Raw genomic sequence first — 19,269 nt, forward strand, 5'->3', positions numbered from 1 at the left:
AATGCTATGACATGAAAAAATAGCATGACTGTTATAAAACAGTAGCACGTCATAACCATAACAATATCATCATCAGCCGTATCACACCTGCTTTTTTTGGACTGATTTGTTTTAGGCTATTTTTAGTGCTGGTGAAGCACATAATCACATAACCTTGTGTAAGAGTTAATTTTGGCAAGGAAATTAATATATATATTCAAGCTGACAAAGTGTTTAAGTTTTGTTTACTGTTGCCATATTTAAATTACTAATTTAATGGTATGGCCTAATTCATTCACTATCACTCATTGTGAGTATATTTAATTTTGTTATATGTTCAGTTATACCAGTTTTATTGTTAAATGTTGTCCAGAGTAGTTGCAACTTCCGGGTGAGGAGGTAGAGAGAAGGCGAGAGGGAGGAGAGCAGGAGAGACTGTGCCGGACTGCCGCCTGTTGCTTCATGTTGCTCACTAAAGTTATGAGAAGAGCTCAAGTGTTTGCTTGTTCATTCACACTCAACTTTCCACCCACGACGCTTACACTTGTAATACAAAGTTATCATTTGTATTTGATGTTCAAGATATAATCATGTACTACATCCCACATGGAACAAGCTGCAATATATCAAGTATAGTGGATATATCGCCCCACCCTTAAACTTTCCTAGTACATATTGCATAATTCTTATCCTGATCCTGAAACTAATGTCTTTCTTGGGCTGTTACATTTGACAGTGAATATACTGGTAAGATACCTGCTCTTTAATGAGTTACTTAGGCTGTTGTATTGGGGATGTAGCAGGAAGCTGTCAGCACCATGGACAGCAGTCAGACACATGGTGACATAAACAGATGGCCAATCAAATCAACTAATCAATCAACTATAGCTGGAATGGTTACATAACTATAAGTATGTTTCTCTCCCAGATCCTGTTGTGTTAGGGTGAGAGTTTGGCCTGTCCTGTTGGTTTACACTTGTGACTGATCCCTCCCTGCATTATGTCCTGCCCAAACATCCTGTTTCAACAGGAAACACAGCAAATCAAGAGAGGAAGAGTCCACTTCATGGAGTCTTTTTTGAGACGTTTATTTTTTGACATGGATAAACTGTTTCTGCAGTTGCTTGTTGCTGTTGGCTTCACAGAGCAGGGATGCTTTCATCAGCTCATCTCCGTGACTGAGATGTCGGGAGAACATCTCAGTCACAAAAAGAAAAGAAAAGAAAAGAAAAGAAAAGAAAAGCAGTTAAAATGTGCACTGATGTGTCATCACTGCAATACAAAAGACTCTGTTGCCCAAGTGTTGATGTTCTGACTTTTGTGTGTGAAAGGCCTTGACTGCTGACTTGCAGATGTGACGTTTAGATTTTGCACCTCAACTCGCTGTAACCTAACATCTCATCATATCAGCAAATAGAGACTTGACATTGGACAACAGAGGCAGTGGCAGACTCAGACTCTCTGAAGGGCAGGGGCCATAAAAACCTGAAAGGACACCTCCTGCTTGACAGGTGGTCCCACCAGCATGCAAAAAGCTATGGTGCATGGCATTTTTTCTGATGCTGTTATTTGCCATTACTGACAAAGAATTGAAATGAACTGGAGGGAAAACTAGTTCACTGCAGCAGCACCTGTGGCAATGGGACTGAATGAAACACCTGAATTCAGTGATTAAGAGGTGTGTTTCAGTACAGTAGTGTCCATATAGTGTATGTACTCAAATTACTGCCGCCATTGTTTTTGTTGTATTTATTCAGTTGCATTACTGGAAGTTGTCTTGTATGTGTTACACATTGCTCCTCTGATGTGTATTTCATCTGAAGTTCAAGTTTCTTTCAAGCCCAGCATCACTGTTTACAATCCCAAAGGGCTGTCCATGCCCACAGGTTTACAGCAAACAGGACATCCCCTTACTTAATCCTAAACACAGAAAACATGATCAAATAACCTTTTTGAGGAACAACCTATTTGTCCCTACCACTTTTCACTAGTTTCTCTAGTTTTTTCATTCTTAAGCCACAAGCCAGTGCTTCCTCTTTTTGACCACAGGGCGATGCACAAAGATGTTGGGAATAGCATCTGCTCTCAGCCTAGTCTTGCCTTTTTTGGTCTTGAAAAACTGGTCTGCCTCAACACGTGCCTGCAGAGGGACTTGAGTTTACTTCCCACACACAGCAACTCGGGCATGTCTACCCACAGGAATATCCTATAGGGACTGAATGCACAGTATTAAGGAACACCTGATACATACTGGACACGTAATGAGTGTATCATAGGAAGTTGCCACCCAAGCCTATATAGATGTGTTTAAGTAACCCCCCCCCCCCTCCCCTCTCTCTCTCTTTGTGCAAATGCAGTGTTAGAATATATTACCCCACATGTTTTGTTGTTGTTGTAATCTTTAGTGATAGTGACATTGCTCCTGCTGACCTGAGCCAACCATTTATTTCTCTCTCTCTCTTGGTGTCAAAGGAGAAACCATACATTTGTGCTTTGAATGATTACAGCATCCCCATGCAGCACAGTGCACCCTGGTGGAGACTCTGTGCAAGGACAACACGGAGGACAAGGCACAGACAAACCGCTGGACATGCTAGTCCTGTTTCTGAGGTTATTAAGAGATTTTTTTTAAATGAATCCATAGCAATAAATAAGTGCATAGTAAAATGACAAAAGACATGAAATATATATAATGTATTACTGTGTTTATTAATGGGCACATACTTTATTTTGTCACAGAATTAGATGAACCTGCTCAGTGTACATGCCTCCAAACAAATGTTGACCTGTATTTGGTCAACATGTAGCTGGTTATTCTTTCAAATCATGAGACTAAACAAGCTTATGGTTCATTGCTCTCTATCTACTAGATATACTACCCAAATACAGGAGTGCACAATGTGGTTTTAAAAAATGTAATTGTGATTATTTTGCAGAATATAGCAGCTGCAATTTAAACTGGTTTGGTCAAGGAGGAAACTTGTATTTTCTCTTTTAAGATCTTCCTGAAATATTAAATTATTTTACTTATTTAAAAATATATACTTATATAACTACACATACACATTTACCGAAATTACCTAAATTGGCAGTTATGTTTTTGTAACGGATGCTTTTCAAATTGCCCGCCATAAACATCCGGGAACTCGCTATTGAATCACGTGACGCGCAAGCCCTTTGAACTTCCGTTGACTTCCTGTCTGCCTGTCTGCGCGGCTGTACGTCCCTCTGTCAGTCTGAACAGTGTGTCAGACTGTCCTGAAGCTGCTGCTCAGCGTCACTTATAGTAAACTGTTAGGACTCTGACAGTAAGTAGTTATAACGCAGAAAGACGCCATTTTCTACCGAGCAGCTTTCATTAGCGTTTGGGTGGTTTGTTTATAAAATGGCGTCTGTGTTCGCTTTTTTTAAGCAGGTACGGCAAGCGGACTAGGACAGAAATGGGCCAATCCGCAGCCGCACACATGAGGCTACCATCTGTGTCTGTCCTCTTGGAAACAGCATGAAATATTTTACATTAGCTTTCTAAAACCTTTCTGTGGCCACTTAACATCAGTAAAGTAAAGTACAACATACTCATCACATTTTCTGCACTGATTTTTCCCGTTTAGTCGTTGCAGGTGATTTTAATGGACACAGATAATATTAATGACAAGAATACACCTGAACTCCCTGTCACCTTTCAGATCCCAAAGGGCCCATTGTGTTTTGATTTGTTAAGTTTGTGCAGTGTAGCTTTTTGTTATATTGCATCACAGACCTGAATATCCTCCCACATGTTATGAGACACACCCAGACTCTGACTGCTTTTACATAAAAGCTAAAAACTTTCGACGGCCCACTCTAACAAATAATGACAAAAACCATGTATTCTAAGCTTAGTTTATAAATGGCCTTCATTGAAGTGTGTTTTTAAATATGTTTTTAATTTTATTTATTGTGCATCTAAATGTGGGAGTGCTTGCTGTGTTATCTTTTATTATTTCTTATTTTTTTGCTTGATTTAAACTGCACAAGTTAACATTTTAATCTTGTATCTCTTGTACTGCTTCCTGTATTTTTGCACTTTTGACATTGTAATTCTTGTACCTTTGCTGTATTTTTGTTGCCATTCTATATTATACTGTAAACTGTTATACACATTATACTGCACGTTGACCTCTCTGAAAGAAGAATCACTGCCATGTTTAATGTCAGCATACTGCTATGATCTTTCGCAGTGTGTTTCATAATGCTAACTCTAAACCAGAAGTTAAATCAGCATTAAATCAGTTTCTCCATCATGACGAGGGCCTATTCGTGCTGTTTGCTGTTGAGGTGCTCGTTCCTCTGTGATGCAGGGAAAACTCAGCCTGCAACATCCACCAGCAGCCACAAGATGGCGCAGCTAGACGTCTGCTCTCATGATGTCCTTTCTGCTCCTCAGGATTTGTCAACCTGATCTGCTTCATCTTGAATGCAAAATGTAAAACTGCACTACAGGGGGTATGCGAGAGAAATCTGAAAATATACAAATATAAGAATAAATCATAAGTATATTTTGTGCTTTTGAAAATGTGTCTTCCAATGATAATAGTGAGATTAAACAGAACTACACTTTATAAGAAATATTTCCCATTTTCAAATGGTGCAGCAAGCAGTGCAGACGCGATGGGAAGTGAGCATTCACAGCTTGAATCTGAAGGCGAGCTAGCGATGAAGTTTGTTAAAAACAAAAAAAAAAAAAAAAAAATTGAGAGGTGGCTTTGAAAATCACCCAGAAGAACCAGTTCAAAAGAAAAAAACCCAAACATCTGGTTTACTGAAATGTTGCAGCCCGTGTTCAAATAAATCCACTCAGAAGGCACTATTTGCAACTCTTTCGCTCCATTTCTTATTTGTATTCTTATATTCTTCAAAATGTGGGTTATCATTCATTCATTGCATGATATCTGGTTTTCTGTTGCAGTTTTCCAAGTGAGATGTTGTAGTCAGGTAAAGAAAGTGGGTACATGGATTCAGAAATCAGAGAGGGGGTTACTGAAGCCAAATAAGTTTGAGAACTGCTGCTCTATAAGATGCCTCTGCAACAGAGAAAATGATTCCCTGATGGCTGCTCTACAAGTGAAAAAACATGATGAAGTGTCCTCTGTGGTGCCCCAGTGTGCAAGAAAATGTGATGCACTGCCCTTTAGGCTCCCTGACGTGCGAGGAAATGAGATGAGTTATGAGTTACATGAGTTAATGCCCCCCAGATGCCCATAACCTTTAAAAACAGCTCACAGTTGATTTACCTGACATCTAGCCTGCTCCATTCGATTAATTTTGATGCAGGACTCAGCCACACACTCTTCAGTCTCTTTTGAACAGTAGCTATTCATTTCAGACTTTAATCAATGCCTGAAAGTTTTAAAAACATTGTTTTAATGATTTTAGTACGATTTCAGTGTTACTAAACAATAAAATCTAAACAAAATGTTTTTACATTTTATATTATACTCAGTTGGTTTAATCTACATATCTATACAGACAGACACACACACGCTCACTTACATACACATATACACACACAAACGTGGGTGTGTGGATGTGGGTATATGTGTATTTATATATTTTAAAATATCTATAATGAATGGACAAATCAATATGTCCAAAATAAAGGCATGATTTATTTCCTCAGTATAAAGTATTTGGTACAGTATTAGAAGGCAAAGCGTTTAAAGAGTGCACACTAACATGTAGGCTAACTCTATTGGACCGTTAACACAAAACTTTCAAACATTTATTTTATATCCATGGGTAATGCCAAAAGCCAAAACCACATGAATGGTTTCTAGGACTTAATTCTGACACAGAGCCCAAGATGTATTAGTATTGCTTTTCGTTTTCAAACCTTTTTTTTTTTTTCCATAAAAATAACAAAAGCTTTATATGTTTTAACTATCAAAGTACAAAAATGTCTAGAGTCGCGTTGTCCGTCTCTGCTCATCAGGGTTGAGAGGATCATGGAGTTTCAACACCAAGCCGCCTGACTGCTTCACTCAAACTTGATTCCCTGGGCCAGAGGAAGGTCCTTGCTGTAGTTGATTGTACTGGAGGGACAGAAGATTCATTACAACAGAGCTTTGCTTTGCACAGTATACCAGACTGTAATGCACCTGAGGGACCATGCCAGTGATTTTGAACGTCCATGCAGGGCTTCTGAAATTTTTTAAAACAGGGATTTTGTTCATATGCTGTGAAATCTTGATTTTTTGACTGAAACATCCACTTTATAATGTTCTGCTTCTGTGGCTAACAAAGCAAATGTTTTCCTGGGGACTATTTTCCTGGCAGACAGACTGTGCCCAATTTCAAGTCATCAAAACACAACAGTGCTGCTGCTTTTAGGAAAACTAATGTGGACGACTTTATTACAGTGATGAAATACTGGTGTGAAGAAAGTTTGTTGTCTCTGAAAGTTCATTTTCATATCGTAGTGGAATGGAAACCAGTGGCTGGATAAGTTGGGAAGAATTATATGCCAGTTCTAAAACATGACTGCTTGCTTTGGGAAAATATCAGCAGAAACATGAAGTTTGTACATTTTTGTAGATATTATGCTAAACATGCAAAAGCATTGGTATGGTCCTTTAAGTGCTGCATGTCTGCCTTACGTACCATGTTGAGCGCCTCATATACTGCTTCCAAGAGTCACTGCCTGACTCTCTGCCGCCGCCTGTGTGTTTCTCTCCACCTAGGAAGAGCCAAAAATGTAAACATTAACTCTTTTTTAAAGCCGCCTTAACGCCAACAAAGTCACAAATGAAAGGGGACGAACGTACCAAAGGCTCCTCCGATCTCGGCTCCACTTGTGGGAATGTTGACATTGACGATGCCGCAGTCTGATCCTTTGGGCCTGGACAGAAAACACAGTTTAGTTTTAGATCAGGCTGACCACCATAACGACAACCATGGCAATTCACGACATCACCATGTGTACATGGCGCATTCTTCAGGACCTACTGTGACAGCAATCTAAGATAATGCCAGCAGGAAATCTTTTTTTTTAAATATCCCAAACACCCAGGGAGAATATGTAAAAAGAGACTTACACTGACATATTATACACCAAACTGTTCAGCATTTTCTGTTGAATCTAAAAACATACGGGTCGAAGAAACTGCACTTCTACTTTTTTATGCCTTTATACTTTTTTTTTTTTTTTTTTTTTTTTAAATACAACTTCTGGAAGTCTTAGACAGGCTTTTCAAGCAGGAACTACTGAATCCAACAAGATCAGGTTTGAAGCAGCTGCAGCTCTACTTTTCACGACACACCTCTCTTAAGTTGTCTGCGTCACGTGCGACACAGCACACCTCCCATCACCGCAGCAAACAAGTGAATCAGGACTCATGTTCACTACTGTAAACCTGTTTGTCAGGCTCATACTGGCCTGTTATTAATGATTAAATGTGGCCCAGTCAGTGTGGCCCAATACGAGTCTGGGAAGACCTTAATCTGCATTAACCTGATACAGAGTTCATGCATTTCACAGAGGCTGATGTAGATACACAGTATCCTGATTACTTTTTAAATCATCTCAGAGTTTATTGCTGTCTCAGTGTCCCATGTTCGAAATAGTGTTTCTGAAACTTTTACATCTGACAAGAACTTGGGGGGGAATACAGAATACTTGGAAGGCTGTGGGATTTGTTGTTATGAATATGGTGAAATTCAGGGAAGTGTAATGCACTCATCTGAGAAAAAAATCCACTGTGTTTTTCTGAATTAATGAGATAATTATCCCAGAATTCTGAGAAAAGTTTTACTGGGGAAAAAGTTGAAAGTTTTAATGGGGTTTAAAAATATATATGTAAGTCCTGTTTTTCTGAATTAATGAGATAGGGCTGACACTTTTTTCTTAAGTGAACTCACTGACTATAAAAAGTAACTGTGTCAGATGTATAAGTCGTCTTACCCCAGCCAGCGGAAAACTCGCCCCATGTCCTTGGTGAAGATGCTGCTGGACAGGCCCTGCTTGACCTCATTGTTCCAGGCGAAGGCCTCGTCCTCCGTCTGGGGGAAAAACAGTCATTTTTAAAATGAGCAGAACGATGAGGAGGAAATCATCGTCCCCTAAGACATTTTTTTTTTTTTTTTTTGCTAATATGACAATCAACTTTTTCCCCCATGCTTTTTAAAGAAATCAAGTTTCAAAGGGTTGATGGCTTCCAGTCTGAAGTTTTGTTTTTTTTGTCCCCATGACAGATGAGTTTAACTGGCCCATATCTGGGACAAACTCTACAAAGCCAACACTACATCGTGCTTTTCCCCGCTCATCCTTTCCCTACCCTCTGTTAAATAACCTTCTTTTCACAGGCATTTGCACTTTGTTTTCATAGTTGGCGTTTTCGTAGCTTTGTAGCACAGAGCTGCAGGCTATTTTATTTAACCTGCCACTGTCTGCTGGACTCAAAATCTAATTTGTCACCCTACATGTTGCATTAAGCCAAATGTAACACAACATATGTATTTCAAAGGATGAAATACAACCAGCCACTCAGTATCTTGCACACCTTGAACTTGAGAACGTAGAGGATGGGGACGAAGGTTTCCGTCTGGACAATGGAAGCATCATGGGGAAGTCCGGTGATGATGGTGGGCTCCACGTAGTTTCCAGCACGGTCCATTACCTTTCGATACACAGGGACAAAACAAAGAGTGTAGGTACATTTTCCATCATCACAGCAGAAACATGAAGTATTTACATTTTGCACGTATGAGGCTTAAAACATGCTACAGTGACTAGCATGGTCCTTTACTGTCACATTCAGGTAAGAACCCATACTTCCCATTCCCATACTTCTGTCAGTACTGCCTATTTAATTGTAATGTCTTGGTGTTTTTGCAAACAGAAGTATGGGAATGATGCTAAACACACATCCCGGTCACCTTTCCTCCGCAGATCAGGGTACCACCCTGCTGCTTGGCCTTCTCAATGGCTGCCAGGTACTGCTCCACGGCTTGCTTGGTGTGGAGAGGGCCATACAGGGTGCTGGCTGTGGAAGAATTATCATTATTATCATTCATTCATCAGGCAGCTTCATTCATCTTCTTTAACTTAGTAAACCACATTAGAGTTCTGGTTAACTTACGATCCCAGGGATCTCCGATGCGGACTTGTTTGTAGGCCTTGGCGACTCTCTCCACTACGGTGTCGTGAACGCTCTCGTGCAGCATCTGAGGAGATCAACACGGAGGCCGTTCAGTCAACAGAACCTTACAGCTGGGACAGGCAGTGTGGGGTGTACGACCTCACAAAAATCTTTACTAAAAACCTTTTTGATGAATAGTGCGCCATTTCTATGGATTCGATTTTGTTTTCCTCTTCATGCTGATATCATTCACAGCCAAATGCTGTTACAGAGGCTTGACTTACAGATTCAGGCAAAACTCAACCTTTTTATAACAAACTGGAAAAGTTTTTTATTAAAATACATTGTTTTCACTCAAAAATCACAAATAATAATCCAGAATTAGTGGCTTTAAGACTTTCTTACAAAATGTCATTTAAAGAAGAACAATTAGACAATAGTCACTTCTGAAGGCTTTATGGTTTGTCTAAAATAATGAACTCATTCTCTTGTTTAAGCAAAAATGATTGTGTTTGAGAATCACAGCAAAGTTAACCAAACTGTGTCTGAAAAACTCTGATCTTTTACATGCAGTCAAACAAAATGGCAATAGATAGTTGTTTATTAAAGTGATTAGCAAGGAGTCTTCAGCCGTTACACATTGTTGCTGAAGTAAAAAAACAAAACAAAAGAACATTCAACCTGAAACTGATCCAAAAACTCACATTCTGTTTCTCCACAGTTTAAAAAGTAAATCATTGGCTTCCTGGTTGGCTATGACACTTTTCAGAAAAGTTTAAATCATAACCAAGTTGGATTATCATTCACACCACGGCTGTGTGATGGATAAAGTTTTTGCAACATAATAACATCTGCATGTGGACACTCCGCCCACTTATAGCTGCTGAATTTTTCTGTTGTGTTATTTCTAATGCAGGGGCAACACTGGGCCCTCTGGTGGCACTAGATCGAAACTTGCAATGTTGCAACCACATTTCATGACAAAGCTAAAGCACTGAGAAAAGCTCCGCGACATCAATGTGCAAGGACAAAGGGAGGGAAGGTCAGAGTCGTCCAAATTGCGAGGTTTCATCGTCTAGGCAACACAAATGTTGTCACAAAATATTTGTATTTGTGCTCGTGTTCTGACTGCATGATAAGAAATGTAAGATCCTCACCAGCCTCCTGGTTGTGGTGCAGCGCTGGCCAGCAGTTCCCACAGAGGCAAAGACAGCGGAGGGCACCACCAGATTCAGGTCAGCATCCTCAAACACTAGACACACACACACACACACACACACACACAAAACAATGAAGTCTAGTGGATCACCCATCCTATTCTTAATCAATGGCCAAACTGACAATTTTTTGGATAGTTTTGATCATATGGGTGTCCTGGCAAAACTCTCTCTTCTGCACAAGAGCTACCTCAGCACATTTTTGGTTGGTAATTAAAAAAAAAAAAAAAATGGGTCACACACCTTGTTTCCATAATGACCAGTTAGAAAGTCAGCTGGTAAACTGACATAAATTAGCAAGATCAAGGTCCAAATAATGCCCTCAGCTGTGACTGGGTAATACTGTGCTGAATCTGAAGACATGAGCTACTTGGTAAAATCTCCCCGTGCAGCCTCGGGCAGCCCGAGGAGGCGGCTGCAGTCTGCTGTGCATCTGCGCTTTTTAAAAGTTCTTGTCATCACCGTGTCTTTGTCAGTAATATATTAGCTGAAACAAAAGCACATGTCCATACCAATGATAGCATTGTTTCCCCCGAGCTCCAGCAGCTGACGACCTGCAATGAAATTACATCGACATCGTCAACAAATCTCAAAACTGTTAAGTAATTTATTATGGTTAAACAGTAATTTCTCTGTAAATCAAAGATCACTCACCGAACCTTTCCTGCACCATCATGGCTACCATCTTGCCGACGTGAGTGCTGCCGGTGAACGACAACAGATCCACACGCTCGTCCTTTGCCATCGCAGTGCTGCGGGGAAAACTGTGATCAGTGTCAAGCGGCGACAGCAGCTCTGCAAGTGGTGGTGCAATCTGACCAGTTTTGATTCACTAGTCAATAGGAAGTCAGTGCAAACACTCCACAACTGAGGAGTGAGTTTATAACACTGTCAGAGAAACTCTTCTTTTTCTTCTTGGTTTCAGTTGAGCTGAATCTGCTGCATAGTTGCAGCATAATTGCTGGTTTTGGTCATGGGCTCAGACCCATGACCAAAACCAAACCAAACCAAAAAACTGTTGTATCAAGCTCCTGCTACCTGCTTCCCACCAATAACAGGCAGATCACAATAATGTGCTCCTTTCAAAAGCTATTCTATAAAGACATTATTGTAATATGTACTATTTATGTGATTCATTGCCATCCATTCATACACTATTTTTAACAGTGGCTGTTTTTGTTTTGTTTTTAGCTACTTGGTAATTTATTAGGCTTTCTTTATTTTTCAATGTGTTATTTTGTTTTTAAGCAGAATGTTTACTGTTCACCTCAGGGAATGTAAAATCAATTTACTCATCTAATTGTTGTTTATGTTGTCACTGCAGTCACTGTGAGTGAGACCTTCTTCATCAGGGACTGATATTAATGTCTGAACACAGTTTTATTTTTGTGTGGCCCAAATACTCTTCTGATAAAATGCTATTATAAAATGAAATGAGTAAATAGTATTTTTATAAGGGTAATGTCGCCCATTCTATCAGAGTCTCAGGAGACACAGTCAGACACTGAGGCACTGTGGCTCAGGGAGACAGTAGGAGGCGCTATACAAACTGAGAATACTTACAGTCAGACAGGACTGATGTACCCATGGAAAAAAATAATCTAATAAAGAAGGCTTGGCTGTCTGTCATTGAGGAACAGATAAATGAACTAAGACGAGGAAGCTTACCCGATGTCGGCGCCTCCACAGGTCATGGAGCAGATAGCACCGGGCAGGTTGTTCTGCTCCAGCACCTCGGCTACAATCCTGTCGAAACAACACGTCACACTCATTTGATCCATCTACCTGCTGTCACTCCAAGTCAGTCCAACTAAAATATTATCATCTCCTCTAAACTATAAAGCACTTACTTGGTGACAGCAACACTTGTGAGAGGTGTGGTCGGGGCTCCTTTCCTAGAGGTGAAAACAAATGACTCATTCAATCCCAAGACAAATGTAAGTCTTTGTTTATGTGATTCAATAAATTCCACTACAGCCTCTGTTTTTAGTAGCACAATGAATTTAGAGAAGTTACTTATGAAGTTCTAGAAATAGTGAGGAAACCCTTGCCCAAAAAGCAAATTACAGCTGAAATTTTGGTAGAAGTTCTGTGTCAGTACTAATTCAATGCAATCTTCACCAAAATATTGAAGGTATTACAAGGATACAAAATTCACATCAAATAAAAATCCCCAATCATTTCTAAAGAAATTACAAACCACCCAAGTAATTTCACGCCTGTGCAAAGAGGCAGTTTGTGCAGATTTCAGAAGTGGGCTTGAAATTTTACTGAATTTCATTTGGACACAATTGAACTACTCTGTTTCATCAAAGCAGGCTACTTTCACAGGCAACCAAAAAGTGAATAATTCAGAAACATTCAATAATTCTGAATATTTTGACACAGGTCTAAGCAAAAGAAGATCATGTTTTTCCTTACCAGAGGCAGACGTTGCCACAGATGAGTGCGATGGCGTTGTTCCAGCCGTAGACGGCCACAGGGAAGTTGAAGGCGGTGATGATGCCGACCAGACCCACCGGGTTCCACTGCTCGATCAGGGCGTGACCGGGTCCTTAAAGGGCCACAGGAATCATTACAGCCCGATAAACACATCACGAGGTTGTTATACATATACAACAGGAAAAATACCCACGGGCAACTTAAACATTATTTAAGTCCGGGGTCACACTACACAAATGAACATGACACTTAACACAGGGACATGAGGAGCAGACAGGTTTGACTCAGTGGCTGCTAACAGAGTCCACTCACATCCAGGCCTGTTTTAAACTCCATAATGCACAAGAGGACTTATGTCATGGACACTCATCATTACACATTACAGGTGAGCTGAACTTACTTTCTGAGGGAAGGATGGGCCCACCGATCATTCTAGACAGGCCAACGGCGTAATCACAGACGTCGACGTATTCTTGCACCTCTCCCACTCCCTCGACGTAGATCTTGCCCATTTCCAGAGACACCTTCCAACACAAGACAGGTTTCAAGTTCATACTGATGTTTTTTTTTTAATCCATGTCCTCTTAAACTGTGTATATCAAGTCCATGATGTTCTATGCTCTCCAGGAATCATTTTTATTTTGGGATGGAGAGGATTTAAAAAAAAAAAAAAAAAATCTGGGAAGTTTGGCAACTCTTTCTTTGGATCGTCCCCTACAGATATTCAGCAGAATGCCAAGTGATACAGACGTTTAACATCAACAAGAGTTCAGTAGAATATCAATAAGCTATAAAATACATTTCAGCAACATAACTGAGCGTTATTATGGATCCCACCAGAGTTGTGGACAAGGTGCACCCACCACCACTGTGATTGGTCATAACATGTGTTGGCCTGTTTCCCATTCCCTAAAACAGGCGTCACATAATCTGTCACCCAACCAGAGCCCCTGACTCTGAACTCTGGTGGGTTTCATAATAACACAGCTGGGTCCAGGAGGTCAAAAAAAGATGGGAAGTCAATCTCTTGACAGCCATCTTGGCCACACATCAACCAGCATCAACCAAGTGGTGAACATCAGGTTTCTGACAGTAAATCCTCAATGGCAAAGTTGGATATAAGGTAGAAATTCAGCACAAGTGGACAATAACATGATCAGCAGCATTGCTGCTTTGCCAAACAGCAGTTAAAAATAGACCTGTATCTGACGGCAGTGGGTCTTGCATTAACATGTCAGATCCAGAACCGATTTAGAGAAAATTGTGGGTAACAAACTAAAAACCTGGACCTGTGCAGGACTCATCAGTGTATCTCATGACCACATTCAGATATGTATATGAACAGCCAAAAGAAGCTGTACCAGACTCCCAAGGACTTTGATCTTCTTTCTTAGTGCATCACCAATCTGCCTCACAATCTCCCCTCTTTTGGGTGCTGGAACCTGGACAAGACAGGAAGAAAACTCAGTGTCAAAATAAATCTCATTAGACCAAACTGATTCACAAAAGGCTCGATAACCGTTTGCTCTACTTACCTCTGCCCACACCTTCCAGGCCTCCCTTGATTTCTGGATAGTTTCTTCATATTCCGCCATGGTTGCCTTTAAAACAACAAAAAACACCATGCAGTTATCTTACCCGTGTTAATGTTTCACGGTTTTGCCACTTTCTAACAGAGCTATCTTCCAAGAAAACAGCTCCACCCTACTACGGGATATATCTTTTTTTCTGTGTTACAATAACATCCATATGTGACACAGTATTTCTCGATAGCAGTGTGATTTAAAATTAGACAAAGGGGGTTGCTGAAGGCCAATACCAACATGGTGTGACCGGCACTGCCAATTACCAGTATGTTCAAATTTTGTTCTAACACTTAAACATCAATTAATTTGAAGGCTATCTTGCAAAAATTCGGCATGTACGGGCAAAAAAATCCCCTTAAACAGCATTAACATCATGGGACATTCATTCCACTATGATATGAAAATGAACTTTCAGAGACTTCAAACTTGTGGGTAAATCGTGGTAAAGGTGCCAAACATTCAAAATCACTGAGGGCTTTCCAAAGAAAGCCAATACAGTGTTGATAATTTCTACAACATGCAACCAATCACACTCATCACATCCATCATATTATCACCGTTACTAATTAACTGATGTCCTTACTGTACTGATGTACTTATAAAAAAGGCCAGTATGAGCCCAAGATATCACTAAACACAACATAGTGTGTCTCAGATCATGTTTTTCACTAGGAGAGACTTTACCTGGCGTACTCTGGCAATGGGCTCATTGTTTGCAGGGCAGTATGACGTGACAACCTTGAAGACACAAGAAAAAAAATACAGTGAGACACAACATCTTATCACCCTGAACAGCAACTTGGAATAATGAGCAGATCATCTGTAACATTTAAAAAGAACGGAGAAAAGCATGTATCTGCTGCAAGTGAACTCCTTTTCATATCATGAAACCAACTTTTAACAAACTTTTTAATGCATTTACCACACGTCATTATTTCCTCTGTTGCTCGTCTGTGTTCAAGTTTTACCTATTCTGGTCTGCATGTTTAAGGATATACAAACTAGGGCTGAACGCTAAATCAAACAGATTTGGCTGTTCAATAGGATGATTCAACAATTCTTAACTCAACTCATCTTTCGACATGGTGTGAATGTTTTTTTAAATAGGATTTTTGTTTCATTTTATGCACTGGGTGGAGTAAAAGGCACAAAAACTTTGGTTTAAGATGCTTTGGTATGTCATAGGTTGTGTCTTGTCAGTATGCATTAGGCAGAGAGGTTTCAATTTGACATTGCAAAACAATTTATGTCTACTTTGTTAAAGAATAGCTCAGACTGGCCAACAAAAGACAATTTTCTTATTTGGAGATGGAAATGTACAAACTTTACCTGTGGTAGTAGTGGTGTGTTTCAATTTTTAAGAGTGGAGGCTCTGGCTGAAACTCCCTTTCATGCATGATGAAGCATTATGAAACATTTTAAAAAGGGCATTTTGACCATTAGATTGGTGTTATAAAATAAAGGCTTGCCTTTATTTCCATATGATACAGATATTTTTTATTATCATACCATCTGTTTGACTTATGCCATCATTCATTGAAAAAGGCTGAGGACTAGGAGATATCTCTCCTTTCATCCAAAGAGGTAAACTTTTTTTTTTTTTTTTTTTTTTTTTTTTTTTTTTTTAAATCTAAATGAGTTGTGAGGTACAGGTTTATCCAGATTTTGATAACATATTTAAGGTTGTATTGTGTCTGTGGCTGAAAAATCATCTCTTCACTGTAGTGCACATCACACATCAAGGTATAGTTTACCTAGGAGGTTATAAGCATATTATTACAGCAGTTTGTGATGATTACAGCAGTTCTGTCTTTCAAGACATTTGTTGCAGGTTGTTTGTTTAGACACAATTTTTCTGCTGGGCTATGGGAACTTCCACTGATTGACATCTATAACTCCTTGAAAAAAGATCGTGATTTTTTAAAATAACTGTATACATCTTTACAACAAAACAAAAAGAAAAATGACCACTTTATTATTCAGTTATTCACTCATGAAAGGGTTAATTAATATTTCACTATATGTGACTTTTTTGTAATAAAATTTTAAAAGAGCATGAGTCTTTGAAGTGTTCATTAAGGAATGGGAGTAATTTTTCTACTTCTATTCCCTAAAACTGCCTAGAAACACAATACGACATGAATTAATTGGGCCTAAGGGGGAAAAAAAAAAAAAAGTTCTGTCCCAAGGAAGCCACTTTTCGGCATGGGTCCATTTTCGGACACCGTGACAGACGTGGCTAAGAGTCTGAATAACTTTGTCAAGCGTTCACTGCAATGACACTTTACTAGTCGCCTGAATAATAAATCATTATCTGACTGCTAACAAACACGAACAGGCTGCAGGGCTGCGAGCTAAAACCTCATTTACACGTCGGTGCTCCTTTGCAGCTCACCGACACGAAATCAAGTTCAAGTCCCAGTCAGCAGGCGTCCATATGGCGTGTTAGCATGTTAGCTTAGCCGCTGCTCCCCAAACAACCGGATTATTTACAGAAACTGTCCCGTTTCATTCAGCCGTGGTTACCGGCCATAGCCTAAACTAGCCTAAACAGCTAGTACGACAACTTTTACGAACTGTTAAAAGTTAAGTGTGCATGAAATACGTGTTGCCCGGAGTAAAAATAACAGCGCCGAATTGAAGGCTGGCTCCTTCCACAAGTTTAAAGTCATGTCCGACACATGTCAGTGTGTGTGTTTCTGCCTGAGAGACTGAACTGCACTGGACTTGCGGGACTACAGCAGGGCCTGGTGTCACCTTCTGAACCGCATGCAGGGTTAGAGTTCACTGGTGTCACTCATCCCGGGGTTAACTCACATCTTTGACATAAAACCAAGAAGTGGAAAAGTGCTCAACAACTTCTGAAACACCACTTTAAATCATTTGTCGGTGCAGTTTTGTTTTATTTTTCAGCTAACAAGTCACGCGGCCTCTGCAGGAGCGGAGGTCTTGCAAGCAGCCATACTTTTCCAGAATTAGACAGCTTATATTTGGACGGCCGGGTCAAAGGTAATCTCATCGGTGTTGTTCACCCACCTCGCCGCTGCCGCCCCAGGTCCCGTTGTAAACGCCGTGGTTGTCCTCGGACAGGCCCAGCTCCTTGAGCCAGGAGTACTTGGGCTGGCTGATGAGCAGGGAGGACATGGCTGCTGCCTGCCGGACGCTCACGGCTCTGTGTGCGAGCAGCCTGCTGTGCCTGGCCACGGTCACAGTGAGGCAGCGTTGCATACTTGCTGGTTGTAAACCGGGTTAAAGTCTCCGTGGACAGAAGCGAGGCAAAGCCACGCAAAGCCACGCAACCCGCACCGGAGACACGTCACGGCCCTGCAGCTGATTGGTCCGCCAGGGACACCTCCTCCTCCTCCTCCTCCGGAACGAGCGTTCAAAACTGTCGGAGAAATCAGCTGTAATACCACAAGTTTCATTCACTATTCATTCATTGAGTCGTTCGTTCATTTTACCATCATTATTATGCACATAGACTAGATTATATGGTTGCTAATTATCCAACCTAATAGTCATACATTTTCCTTTACCCGTTGAGCACACCACCCAGGGTTAATTATGATTCATACAATTATTCATAATTAATTACAGCAAGCTTTAATTCACATACTAACTTCTCTGTAGGTTGTCCATTGCTTGCAATATTTTAAAGGAAAGTTAAGTTTAATGTGTTGTCAATCCTTACTAAATAATTATAATTACTCTTTCCTTCGCTATGTGCAAATAGAATAAAAAAGAAAAAAGAAAAAAGAATGAAATAAAATAAACAAACAGGCATGCTTGTCAATTCATCCTTTGATTCCAAAGGGAAGATGACAGGCTGGTCATTTTAGGGTGTTTTCCATACTTTCATTTCTTTGTATAGTAGTAAAATAAGAGCATCAACTGCAGAGAAAGACACACCATACTGTATTTTTGGTGATTACAAATTTTGCTGTTCGTCATTAATGGTGTTTCTTTCAGACTGTTGGAGGAAATCTTCTTACAGTGTGACAGTCAGCAGCTGGTTAAAACTGGTTTGGACAGGATATATTTGTTCTTGAGTATGTATGTACACATTAGATATGACTCTCCAAAGTTTGCTTTCTGTGTTGAAGGACCATACCAGTGATTTTGCATGTTAAGCATAATATCTGCAAAATGTACACACTTCACGTTTCTGCTAATCTTTTCCAGATATCATCTTTCACTGAGTGCAGTGTTAGTTCAGACAGGCCACCAGGTCAAGCCTACATCAGCTGATAACAGCTGATTTCAAAAGCCAGCCCCTGTTAGCTGACAGCTCAGCTAATTCCCTTATGCATCCACTGATGGCTCAGCTGATCTCCCTCTCTGCATTCAATTGGCAAATCTCATGCCAGGGCACCTAATCAAAACTGCTTCAGCGTGTCTACCCCTGCTGCCTCCTCTGCAAGCTCCTTTTGCAACCCACCTCCACCCCAGCTCCTCCTTTACATGCTGTATCTTAATCAGTGTCACTGCTGATGTCATTGGTGCCTGCTCTGTTATTTACCCTGTGGCTGCTGCTGCTCTCCCTGCCTCCAGCCCTCCATGTGCTCATGGGAGGACACAGAGGTCCTAGAACAGAGCCAAACCGCAAAATATAATTTACTGCAGATGGCAATAAATTTTTCTTACTATTAAAGAAGTGCTGACTGAACCGACTTTAATCCAGCCATTAGTTTCCATTCATTCCACTGCAATATGAAAATTAAGAGACCACACTTTCTTCACACCGGTATTCCATCACCGTGATAAAGTCATTTTCCTAAAAGCAGCAGCTCTGCCATGTTTTGATGACTTGACAGTGGGCAGAGTGAAACAGGTCCCTCTGCCAAAAAAATAGTCCTGAGGGAAACATTTACTCAACACAGCCAATTATCAGTTCTGTGACATTATAAGGTGGCTGTTTCAACCAAAAAT

General features: G+C 40.3%; 1 protein-coding gene across 1 annotated transcript; it reads right to left on the reverse strand.

The window, feature by feature from the left end:
- Positions 1–5,607: 5,607 nt before the first annotated feature.
- aldh7a1 (aldehyde dehydrogenase 7 family, member A1) lies at positions 5,608–17,636 on the reverse strand. Its single transcript, XM_030065209.1, has 18 exons — positions 17,377–17,636; positions 15,025–15,078; positions 14,290–14,355; positions 14,116–14,196; positions 13,155–13,278; positions 12,734–12,866; positions 12,163–12,207; positions 11,981–12,058; positions 10,967–11,064; positions 10,825–10,866; positions 10,253–10,347; positions 9,096–9,180; positions 8,893–8,999; positions 8,517–8,633; positions 7,919–8,016; positions 6,783–6,856; positions 6,619–6,694; positions 5,608–6,050 (listed from the first exon to the last, which is right to left on the reverse strand). The coding sequence occupies exons 1-18, from the start codon at positions 17,566–17,568 to the stop codon at positions 5,996–5,998; spliced, it is 1,620 nt and encodes a 539-aa protein (XP_029921069.1). The 5' UTR covers positions 17,569–17,636; the 3' UTR covers positions 5,608–5,995.
- Positions 17,637–19,269: the final 1,633 nt, after the last annotated feature.

The sequence above is a fragment of the Myripristis murdjan genome, chromosome 12, assembly GCF_902150065.1.
Source record: "Myripristis murdjan chromosome 12, fMyrMur1.1, whole genome shotgun sequence".
Classification (NCBI taxonomy): Eukaryota; Metazoa; Chordata; class Actinopteri; order Holocentriformes; family Holocentridae; genus Myripristis; species Myripristis murdjan.

Excerpts from the sequence above, each read along its gene's own strand:
- aldh7a1 (XM_030065209.1), bottom strand. The coding sequence starts at position 17,568 with ATGCAACGCTGCCTCACTGTGACCGTGGCCAGGCACAGCAGGCTGCTC. Across the intron at positions 9,181-10,252 it reads GCACCACAACCAGGAGGCTG|ATGCTGCACGAGAGCGTTCA; the intron begins GTGAGGATCTTA and ends TGATCTCCTCAG. Across the intron at positions 6,857-7,918 it reads CGAGTTTTCCGCTGGCTGGG|GCCCAAAGGATCAGACTGCG; the intron begins GTAAGACGACTT and ends TTTTCTGTCCAG.